General features: G+C 39.9%; 1 protein-coding gene, 1 long non-coding RNA gene and 1 other non-coding gene across 3 annotated transcripts; all 3 read left to right on the top strand.

The window, feature by feature from the left end:
• Positions 1-3,002: 3,002 nt before the first annotated feature.
• Positions 3,003-5,210, top strand: LOC9271435 (uncharacterized). The gene is made up of 3 exons (XM_015757859.3): positions 3,003-3,453; positions 3,865-4,107; positions 4,615-5,210. The coding sequence occupies exons 1-2, from the start codon at positions 3,031-3,033 to the stop codon at positions 4,033-4,035; spliced, it is 594 nt and encodes a 197-aa protein (XP_015613345.1). The 5' UTR covers positions 3,003-3,030; the 3' UTR covers positions 4,036-4,107; positions 4,615-5,210.
• Positions 5,211-7,721: 2,511 nt separating this feature from the next.
• LOC107279160 (uncharacterized) lies at positions 7,722-9,231 on the top strand. Its single transcript, XR_010736916.1, has 4 exons — positions 7,722-8,191; positions 8,300-8,390; positions 8,903-8,976; positions 9,052-9,231. It is a non-coding gene; the product is annotated as an uncharacterized lncRNA (long non-coding RNA).
• A 1,153-nt stretch (positions 9,232-10,384) lies between these two features.
• On the top strand, positions 10,385-10,456 carry TRNAM-CAU (transfer RNA methionine (anticodon CAU)). The gene has a single exon. It is a non-coding gene; the product is annotated as a tRNA-Met (tRNA).
• The last annotated feature ends 1,580 nt before the right edge of the window (positions 10,457-12,036 follow it).

Below are 12,036 nucleotides of genomic sequence, written 5' to 3'. Positions count from 1 at the left end.
TCCTTGGATATTATGAACTAATATATTTGGTTCATGGCGTGGTGGGCTTGGTCTGTGGGCCTTCGTGGCTGCGTGTGAGGTGAGCCCGAGGAGTATTTTTTTTGGTAATAGTGTAAGCTTACTGCAACAACTATTTATTTGTTGCCATACCTTATGTATAATCTCTACTATTATGAAAGTTGAAAACATTTTTACAGGTATTTTGATACGTTATCCATATTTGAATCGGTTTTAATTTTATGTTTCGGTTTTAATCATCTCTACTATAAAAAAGACCAAGAAATCACCGTCGTCTGTAGAAAAAAAAAGTCCGACTCAAAAAAAAAAAGTACAAAAAAATAAAAAAAATGTCCGACTCAAAAAGTGATTAAAAAAAAGCTTATGTGGCCAGTAAGAAAAAACGTCCGACTACCGTAAAAAAAGATCCGTTTGGTTTTCTTGACACCGTTATTTTTACCCATTTTTTTTCACGTGAAGGAATTTTTTTCTGCGCACGCGCTGACGCTTTTGGTTTTTTTTCCGGTTTCTTTAATCCGATCTGTTACCTTTTTTTCCGTAATTTTTTTTGTCACCAGTTTTTTCTCCCGTGCGCCTTTTGTTTTTTAATCCGACCTGTTCTCTGCACACCTCCCGCCGCCGTCATATCAAAATTGCGTTTTCTCCTCCAATTTAATCGCAAAAATCGATTCCCCACTCCTCCCTTTCGATTCGGCTTTAATCTCCGTTTAACAGTTGCTGATGATGCAACGATCTTCCACGGTCGTTTTTATCCTGAGTTTTACGCTAGAAAAAAAAGGAAAGAGTAGATCGAGTGATCAAAAACTTTCAATCATTTTTCGTTTTTATCTTGAGTTTTACGCTATGATTTTGGAAAAAAACGAAAAGAGTAGATCGAGTGGATAAAAACCCTCAACCAATTTTGGGTGATTGCTCCAGCAACCGTACGGGCACGGGACTATCTTCGAGAGGTTGAAGATGGTATTGGACTGTTCGAGCTGGTCTTATGGGGTCCACTTGTGGCTGGGTCAAAGGAAAGCAGGCTAAACGGAGGGAGGTAGTGGATTGGCCATGGGCTGAAAAGAAAGAAAGGCTTTCGGCCCAAAACCTAGGAAAGATTTTCATTAACTTTTTTAAGAGCAAGTTTAATAGTACAGCCAACTATTAGCTTCAATTCATTTATAGCCAATTTAATAGCTCATTTATATAATAGTTACATACTACATTGTCAATAACTGGTCTGACATGTCATACATACACTGTGTCTTAGAGTCCGTACTACAGCTGGCTACAAATCTGTAGCCCGCTGCTCTTCTCTCTCCTTATTTATCTCCTTAAAATATGTTTGCAGCTAGCTTACAGCTTGCTATTGTACCTGCGCTAATTAAAATCTATAACAATACCAGTGTTAGGATTTCATTAACCTTTTCAATTATAATGTATAATGATCCCAATAATTTAATTTATTGCTCAGCTCTTTTACCCGTTGCAATGTACGTGTATTTTTATAGTACAACAAAAAATTTAAATAATTACGACACTAATATATTGTGGCAAGAAATTGTAATTGCTACCACGGAGATTAAAATCGTGGCTGTAGTACTTTTGTATTGCAACAGTAATTTTTATCGTTGTAATAGCCCATTTTTCATTGCAACAAATTCCAAAATATCACAACAAATTTATATTGTGGCGATATATTAATATTAAATAAAAAAATAAAATTGTGGTAGCTGAGTAACTAATTGTAACAATTTATATGTCCTTGCAATATATATGTGGCAATAGTTAATTTTTCCTGTAGTGTGGTGAGCCCTTAAATTGATGAGGAGTCCAGCTGCCAGCAATCGCTCAAGGTTAGATCAGAAATGATCTACGTCGTCGATCTGCCCGATCGCCACGGCGATCCGATGCTTCGTGTGATGCTCCAACAGCCCATCCGACTGCCACATCACCAAAGAGCCAGCAAACCATGGATCGACCAGCATCAGCACATTCCATACTCCAATCCTGTCCACGACGCGATTAGCATTGAGAAGATGACCGGCAAAAAAGAATTACTCTTCCTCCGTCCTAAAATATAAGTATTTTTAAAATTAGACACGGTTATTAAAAAAATAGATAAAAGCAAACGGTAGAGGGTTGTGATTGGTTGAGTAGTAGAGGTAGGTAAGAAAAGTGAATGGTGGAGAGTTGTGATTGGTTGAGAAGAGAATATTGGTGGAGAAGTTGTTATATTTTGAAATAAATCTTGAGAGTTAAAAGTTATTACATTTTGGGACGAAGGGAGTACCATATTGCAGGACCACTGCGTCGTCGTGGCTTGCTCCTACTTCTACCACGTTGCTGCTGCCGCAACCAAGGATCGCATCGTGGCTCCCCAAGGCTATCGACGTCCGCAGCTTCTATCGCATCCCACACCTCCCACCGCTGGCCGCCACTCCATTCCTCAGCTTTGCTTCCGGCCGTCGCAATCGAGGATACTAAAGCCGGGTGCTGTCGCTGCCGCATGTAGGAAATAGAAATGAGGAGGGAAGAGGATGACAGGACAGGAGGATAAAATAGACATTTCACACCCTACATACATACTAGCAATCTCATTTATCCCGCCACGTAGGTAAAATTGGCATAAACTTAAGAATTTCTCTCTTTTTGATGACAAATTAGTAAGCGCAAATCTAAAAAGAATATTTGAATAATTGTGAAATGTAAAAGTGATAAATAATTAAATTCCCCTTTTTTGCGTGGCTTTAGTGAAGGCCTTTGTTTGTTTTAGGGCTGATACGACCAATTCATAGCCAAAAACATTTTATACCAGGGAAATGCATAAGAAAGATTTTCTTTTTTATTTTTTATATCTTAAGAAGGTAGTAGAACAATTTTTTTCTTCGAAAAAGAAATACTCGATTTCTTTCGCGCGGCGCTGCTGAACCCACCACCGCAGCAGCCAGCCAGCCGCAGCCCTCACCCAAATATCTTCAGCTCATCGCTCGCCACGTGTCCACGCTCCACCCCAACCCCTCATCTCTCTCCATGGCCGCGCCCGCGCCGCCCACGCCGGCGGCGAGCCCCGCCGCGCGCGCTTCCGTCGTCTTCCCTACCATGGCGGACATCATGTCTGCGTCGCGCGCGCAGGGCCTGCGCGTGCGCCTCACCACGCTCGGCCCCTTCTTCCGCGTCACCGCGGCGCGCCGCGGCGGCGGCAGCGGCGGGGAGGGGGAGACGGAGGAGGTGGAGCTGGGCCGCGCCCAGGGCGTCGTCCGCCCGTGGCCAGGCGGCGCCGTGCTGCACCTCGACTCCATGAGGATGTCCCGCGCCACGCTGCAGGTGCCCGACCGGCCGCTGTTCGGGCTCGGCGTCTTCCTCGGCGCCGTCGCCGTGCGCCACGGCTTCGACGCCGGCTGCAAGCGCGCCGAGCTACTTGCCATCAACGACACGGATCTCTACCACTCCAAGGTACATACAACATACTATTGCAGCCTGGGCTGCTGCGTAGTGGTGGTGATATGTTGCTGCGCGCATGGTGTTCGACGAATTGCTCAAGCTGTGATTCGCTTTGATATAATTCACAAAGGAAAGCACCTTGGAAACAATGGGTAGCACAATTGATGAGAAGAAATAGTTTTGATTTGTTTATCATTTCCTAGGGTTCACCTTGTCGATAATGGCGTTATTCCCGCTGAGACAACATTTAGATTTGGATATTTGCAAGTATTGATTCACAAAATCACAGTTCCTTGTTTTGAAGTGCTGGATCTCCACATATTGCAATATTTTCGTTTCATTTTATTGGTGGACTTTTTTTGTCCTGCATTTTGTTTAAGCAGCGCGTGATGGTGTTCTTACCAGTGTTTCCTTTCTAATCAGCTCGTTAGGTTCTATTCGAGAATGGGTTTCAAAACAGTGCATGAGGTAGACGGATCTTCAATGATTGATCTTGCTCACATGTTAGTCTGGGGAGGTAGGGGCACAAGAATGGATGCTGACATTGAACAGCTTCTTATCAAATGGAGCAAGAGGTTCAGATCTCAAGACTAGAAAGAAAGTTTCTTTTTGGAACGAGAAATGCACTTCTTGTAGCATGCTGATCTGGATAGGATACCTTATGAGGTAAAATTATTTGGTCTTTATTTTACCTTGGTTTATAAAATGTTTTGTTTTCGTATGCATTTGCACTACCAAAAGCATTTTATGAAGGTTTATAGAATCTTCAATGCTATGATAAGTTCATGAATTTATCTTAGCAAATCATGAAGTACGTTTGCCCAAAAGGAACTACTCAATTCCCCCCTTTGATAAGACGTTTAGATGTATGGAAATCCATCTCCTAAATCTACCGTTACCCTCATGTCGCATCTATGTTGTTTATATTAGTTATGTTTAAAATAAGTTCATGCATTGTTGAATATGGATATAGTCCAATCATTCATGCTTTGTGAACCAAAAGTAATGTCATCCTGTTCTTTTATGTTTTAATGATTCTGCAGACCTGCTAGTTCTTATGTTTCTTTTAACCGGACTATATTTTTTTTCTTCTTTTTGGATTCCATTGATCTGGCTTCAGCATGTAATATCACAACTGGAACATGGAACTGACGTGATCTTTTGTTTTTCCAGATAGGAGTTGCGGCCTTTGATATTATACTATGTGTTCAACTCAACGGCATGATTACTGATAGGAGTATATACTTGTTTATATCATGATGATTGCCAGAAAATTCTGAACTGATAATCACTTTAATATATAAGAGTATCAGAAGACAGAACATAGTGAAGTAACCCGTTTTCTGTAAAAATCAAGGTAAAGGTGGATTAAATGAAATTCATACCTGAGGTTCCTTGTATGCTTAAAGAAAGCAGCATCATTATTTCGAATCACAAAGTTCCAGCGCTGCTATGCCGTTTCATCTTTTTGAACCAGTTTGGTTATGCAACATCAAATTACACTCTTGAAATAGCTTCATCAAATATTCAGATCGACGATGGTAACTGGTGAAATTGCCTGTCCTAGTACTTTCAGAAAGATCCACTGTGGTGATAATAACCTAGTAAGTTTGCCGTTCAATGGCAGAGTGATATCCTTTTTTACCGCATAAACTGCAGACGATACTTTGGGTGTAAAGTTGGTGTCTGTTTTGCTTTTGCATGTGCACTTCAGTACATTTATTGAGGATGGATTCTAATCTCTCGGGTGGACGTCCACCCGTTTCTTGCATTCCACCTAAATGATTATGAAAAATTTTCAAAAGAAATTCACAAGATAGGTTAATATGTAATATATCACTTTACAAACATGCAAGTTCAAATTCGACTTCTATAAGTTGTAACGAAAATAACAAATCAAACACTAACTATTATACGTATATTCACAGTTAAATTTATTGTTTTTGTTACAACTTGTAGAAGTCGAATTTGGATTTGCATGTTTGTGAAGTGATATATTACAAATTAACCTATCATGTCAATTTTTTTGAAATTTTTTCATAACCATTTAGATGACATGCAAGAAACGGGTGGACGTCCACCCGAGTGTTTAAAACAGTTTCCCCACATTTACATGTCACACACCAATGGCAATTGCTATTGGAATGGGGTTCTCTGCCTGTGGTCGTTTTCTGAATGGTCACCAGTATGCATACATTTACTGATCTACCTCTGATGAGAAAATGGCTAATCATGAAAGGAAAAAATATGGCTGCACTGCATTAAACGTTTCGAGTCCCTTCAAACTGCTGCAGCGTACCATAAACACCTACAAATGTGTTAAGCTCGCTTTGAAGCCAAACCAATTGCGAATTCCATCCTTGTTCACTAAGGTAGCACAAACGTGGAAACTTTCAGGGAGCAGTAACAAACTACCAGATAATTAGCACAAAAAAGGAGAACGAATCATGTATTGATTATAAAGAAAAAGGTAAAAACAAATAATGCTGATTTCGAGAGTCAAAATGATGCGTAAACACAATTTAGAAATCACAGATGATTGTGCAAAACAAATTCGTTGATGCACCACGATTCTACAAAACATGCTATATTTGTGCCTACTCATAGCGGCAGATAACATGACAAGTAGTAACAAACAACTATATCTACCAATGGCTCGATGCCTGATTCCTTCATCAGCAAATAGATGGTCAAAAAATGGGCCTAAACAATCCCAATGGTTAGACTCCATGGAGGGCCAAAACAGCAAGAGATTAACATGATGTCCCCCAAAAAGTTCTTTTTCCCTGGCTTAGCATAACTACCAAAACTGTACTGTTGTTTGAGGGAGCTTCTGATTCTGGGAAAAACTGCAGTAGCCAGAAACTCTCTCAAACAGAGTCTTTAGGTAGGAGGAATAATATGGCAATGGAGGCTACGATTGGTTAGGAGAAGGCATAAGCCACCATGTAGGGAGAAGTAGCAGCGAGGGGCATGAAGCCGTTCATTAAATTATACTGCCTCCGTCATAAAATAGATTTGGAGTTGAACATGATTATTTAAAAAAAATAGGTAAAGAAATATTATGATTGGTTAAGGAATAGGAAGTAGGTGATAAAGAAATTAAATGATGGAAATATACGATTGATCAAGTATACTTTACAATAAATTTTAAACACTAAAAGTTAATATATATTTAAACGAAGGAAGTACATTGAAACGTTAATATAGAATGGAAGGGATGGATGTGCATTTTCGAGGTGGATTGATCGATGGAGTTGTTTCCCTTTTGGTAAGGTTTGGGGAAGGAGGCTCGAGCTTGGTAGAGAAGATTTGGAAGCAATTACTCGTAGCTACTCTCTTCATTTTAAAATAAATTATCTTTTTATAAGATTTTAGATATATCTATGTTTAAATTAATATACGAAAATTTAATTTATTTTGGGAGGAAGAGGTAGATGGAATCATTCCTAATTTATAAAATGGTCCACTTCGAAGCAAATCACTCTTTTTTTTCTCGGTGAAGTTGTTCAGGATTTCACTCACGCGTTTGGTGGTTTGGGTCTCAAGTAGTTTTTTTTTTCTAGGCAAACCACATAAATTTAATTTTTTTGAATCGGAATTGGAAATTCTGGATATAAAAAGGTATCAAATATTATTGAATTAAAAAACAAAGCGTATAGGGTAAATATTTATTAGAATATAAAACCTTTTCAAACTGAAATTCTCGAATCCACGAAGAGTTGTACCTCAATACTTTTTCTAAAACAATAAATCACCTTTCTAATTTTTACAACTAATTGTACACTTCACTTGGAGAAAAAGAACAACTATATGCATCTGTAATTGTAATTAGTATGTATGGCATGGCCTAATAAAAATAAAAATAGTCATTAGGCAAAATAAAAATCTGAATCACTAGACTAGAAAAAAAATATCTCCATTTAATTAAGAACCTCAATACATAGTTTAAATCTGAACATTTCTCAACTACTTAAAAATTTCGTAGTGATGGTGGTGACTCCACCCTTAACAGACATGCGGAATATTACCCGTACGATTGTGATATCCAACGATTCAGATCGAGTTTCTCTTTCTCCGCATGCCGCCGCAGGCCCGATCCACGCGGCGCACGCATCCTCCCCCTTCTCTCGGTCACTATCTCCGCATCTCCGCTCCCTCGCAACCACCTCCAACGCCATCGCATCACTTCTCTCTCCAGCGACGCTCCGACGCGCTGCCGCATCCCCGTCTGGTTCCGCCACGAGGAGGGGTCGAGGCCTGAGCCCGACAGTGTGCCGGTGAGGCATGAGCCCGACAGTGTGTCGGAGTTGCGGCGGTGGATGAGGCGAGGGCGGGGTAGGGCATAGCCGCCGTGCATAGGCTGCCGCGCCGCAGTGGAACAGAGAGGAGGCGCCGCATGGTCAGGGTCGGACGCTCATCCCGCGGTGGCTGCCGATCCCGCTGCCAGGTCATCGTCGTCGCGCGATCCTGGCTGCTCCTCTGTCGCAACCCTACCGGCTCCTTCCCTGCGCCGCCGCGACCGCCTCGGTGGTGCCACGCGAGTCCATCCCGCCGACAGGTCGTCGTCACGCGATCCCGCTGGCTCCTCCGTCGCCACCTCCACGAGTCGCCATTACTGATGGCGATTTCTTCTCTATTCTCAAGTCTTCCCCATATCTAATCCCTCTTTCCTCCTCTTTGTGCTTTCTGCGTGCTCTGCCTCTCTGCTCAGTGCTATTGATTTCTTCACAAGGCTATGTAAGAAAAGGTAAGTTCAGATTACATCTAATTTGTATTTCGTGATACTGGAACAATAACAACACAAATTGCCCAATTGCGCTTAATTGTATAGAAACCATGACATCAACGAATTCAGCTTTGCAGGCTAAAGGTATGCAGAGATGGAGTATTGTGCATCTTTGGGCACGGCCACAGCAGTCGTCCTTGCTGCTATAATTGGTTTAATGGTATCTTGGACCAAATCATCTCTGGGTTAACATGATATTTCTAACGTACAAGTGTACGCTGTCTCTTAGATAGCCAAAACACTAATCATTATGCAGACTGAATTGAGGTTAATAGCAACAAATCCTATAACAAACAAGTGTTGTGTCCATGGCTTGAGGTTGATAGCAATAATTTTTTAATTGACGCAGAATGTTAGAATGGAAATGTTAAGTTTGCTTTAGTCATTGTTAAATGTAGGTAATTTTTTTTGGAATGGTCAACATAACGATAATTCCATTTAGAGACATATTTTGCTAAAATAAGAAATAACTCGTCCAACACCCCTAAATCTTTGACGTGTTTGCTGATCATAATATTGCCCTTGCTTTTTAGGCATCTTGTGTGTTGGTAACATTCAAGTGGCTGAATTGGATTGTAAATAAAACCTTCATTCTTACCTATAGATTTCCCTTCTATAGAAAATACTTTTCTCTGAAGTATCTAATATAATGCTCTGCCGCATGGGTGGTAGTTATTCCAATGGTACAATGCATGCTGACGACGGCGAGGCGGTCGATCCAGTACCGCAGCACCTCGAGCTCGCCGGTGAGGGATTGATCTAGAACCCGAACATTTTTGTGTTCTTTGAAAAAAAAAACCTGAACATTTTGTACTTTTCAGGACCTAGAGGTTGAGGTGTCGAGCGTGGCCGTACGGCATTAATATATAGTTTTGTTTGTGGTTTTGAATTATCAACATTGATAACTGATATTATTATGCAAACTAGAAACTTGAGAAAAATATGCACATGCTGCACTACTATTGTTGTTCTAAAAGAAATATTCCTTTGAAAGAAAAAAATATTGCAAAACATGCATATTACCCGCACAAGTAGGCTGAAACTCTGTTGAATCTTCCTCTGCTTTATCTGCAATGCTAAAACAGCGAGAATATCCTTATCGACACATTTTTTCAATGTACATGAGTTATCAAGTTTTACTGATGCAGTGATTCATTATCAGAAATAAAGAGTGATTAGTACTTATGCTTGAAATTTCCTCCATCTTTGTTATGTAAAAGAAATGGAGTGACAAACGGGAAAACAAAAGAGAAAGCTCCTCATGTGTTTATGTATTTCCATCCTGCATATGAACTGTTACCAATATAGGTTCAGACTTTGAGTGGTGATTTAGAAAGTTTTATCTGATCACCAGATCTCACTATTTTGAGTACAGCCTGCAATTTTGGCAAGAATGCTTACATTAAAAAGGGAAACAAAATAAACACATATATTTTAAAATGGATGGAGCTCTATATATTCAAGTTTAATCTTGGCTTGCAAATTTTCATCAACTGTTAACATCTTTTATCCGTTTATTATCATCCAATTTTTATATAATGATAATCACATTAGAGTAATCATAAGTTGTCTATACTATAATTGGTCCCAAAGATGACCTATGAGTCTGTACAACCATGGCATATTTGTTCCTTTGGACTTTGTATCTTTCGATTATTGAATGACACCATCTGGGAGACATCGGATCGAATAACTATTTTTTATTTAAATATAATATAGCTTTCTATTTTACAACAACGCAGACACATTTATATATTTTCAAGTTAAACCATATTATATTTTCTATTTAAGATCCGTTGCAACGCACGGGCACTCGACTAGTAGAGCAAAGAAGATTGAAGCTAATCAGTTGTACATGAGAAATACGTACTTTGTTTCCGATTCCCAGAAAAAAAAAATCTGAGAATTTGTTTTCCAAAAAAATTCCGATTTCGTTTCTCACAGATAGTAGCCTTACCTTGTTTCCATTTTTTGAGAAAAAAATTGAATTCATTTCCGTTTTCAAAAGTTTCGGAAATATTTCCAACTGATACTTTCCGTTTCCAAAAACGTCCGGTATGGAGAAACATTCCGAACCGTTTTCATGCAGGGTAGATCAAGGATAGTGCAAGAAAACGCGATAATAAGAATGAGAGATTAACTCTGGACAACAATATCAGAGTGGCGCAGCGGAAGCGTGGTGGGCCCATAACCCACAGGTCCCAGGATCGAAACCTGGCTCTGATACATTTAAAATTTAATTTTTATAGTTTAGTTTTTTTTCCCTGGAAATATCTCCTGTTTACATTTTTTTCTTTTTCCCTGGAAATATCTCCTGTTTACATTCTTTCTGAAAATCAATTTTATAGTTTAGTTTTTTTCCCTGGAAATATCTCCTGTTTACACTTTTTCTGAAAATATCTCCTAATTTTTGTTGTTTTGTTTTTCCAGTCACTTATGATTTCACGGATAAGTCTACAAATATTTTCTTTTTCTGTTTATTTCAAATCACATACGATTTCACAGTTTAGTGGCAAAAAAAAATGTTGCGGCTAACTCTGTCATGGCTACGCTATTATTTTCAGTTTTTAACATCACAAGATGTGATGAAAACATCGCTAACTCGGATATAACCATGCCTATCTTTTATATTCATCAATCAAAGGTGCATGCTTATTATGTAAGTATTTCATGAGTTTTTTTATCTTATTGTTTGCAGAAATATTTGTATGGGTGAAAGAAAGGGGAGCGTGCATACGAAGTGCTTGCATGATCAATGAAGTTACATGTACTACTACAAAACATCAAACAGATGTGAGCGCTATAGGTGATGGAAATATCTCCTGTTTACATTTTTTTCTTTTTCCCTGGAAATATCTCCTGTTTACATTCTTTCTGAAAATCAATTTTATAGTTTAGTTTTTTCCCCTGGAAATATCTCCTGTTTACACTTTTTCTGAAAATATCTCCTAATTTTTGTTGTTTTGTTTTTCCAGTCACTTATGATTTCACGGATAAGTCTACAAATATTTTCTTTTTCTGTTTATTTCAAATCACATACGATTTCACAGTTTAGTGGCAAAAAAAAATGTTGCGGCTAACTCTGTCATGGCTACGCTATTATTTTCAGTTTTTAACATCACAAGATGTGATGAGAACATCGCTAACTCGGATATAACCATGCCTATCTTTTATATTCATCAATCAAAGGTGCATGCTTATTATGTAAGTATTTCATGAGTTTTTTTATCTTATTGTTTGCAGAAATATTTGTATGGGTGAAAGAAAGGGGAGCGTGCATACGAAGTGCTTGCATGATCAATGAAGTTACATGTACTACTACAAAACATCAAACAGATGTGAGCGCTATAGGTGATGGAAGTGCTAAAACCAGCACTTATAGGCCTTTTCCCACCTCCGCGGGTTGAAATCGCAAAAACCAGGCACCTTAAGTAATTATAGGTATCGGTTTTTATTTAGAATCAGAACCTTTAATATTAAAAACCGGCGATGAGCCGACAGGCCCCACCACAACGTGTCGAGGAGATAAGGTCCGCAGCGTCCGCTCGCTCGCTCAAACTCTCTCGTCTCCTCTCGATCTCTCTCGTTCTCTCTGCGCTCTTTCCCCTCTCTCTTGAGCACCCTCTCTTCTCTTTCATCGGAGGCGGCGACTAGAGGAGCGGCGTGCGGCGGCATCGACGGTGTCAGCGGCGCGCGGCGGGAGGAGCGGCGGCTGCCTGGAGGCGCCCTCCCTCCGACAGATCCGGCAGAAGGAAGGGCGGTGAAGGCAGCACCGGCCTCGCAGGGGCTAGGAGGGGCCTGCGTGC

Source organism: Oryza sativa, chromosome 10 (genome assembly GCF_034140825.1).
Source record: "Oryza sativa Japonica Group chromosome 10, ASM3414082v1".
Classification (NCBI taxonomy): Eukaryota; Viridiplantae; Streptophyta; class Magnoliopsida; order Poales; family Poaceae; genus Oryza; species Oryza sativa.
This window is presented reverse-complemented; position numbering and strand designations above follow the sequence as displayed.

Bases quoted from the DNA above. Each gene is read 5' to 3' on its own strand.
- LOC9271435 (XM_015757859.3), top strand. From the start codon at position 3,031: ATGGCCGCGCCCGCGCCGCCCACGCCGGCGGCGAGCCCCGCCGCGCGC. The intron at 3,454-3,864 runs GTACATACAACA...CTTTCTAATCAG, and splicing joins CGGATCTCTACCACTCCAAG to CTCGTTAGGTTCTATTCGAG.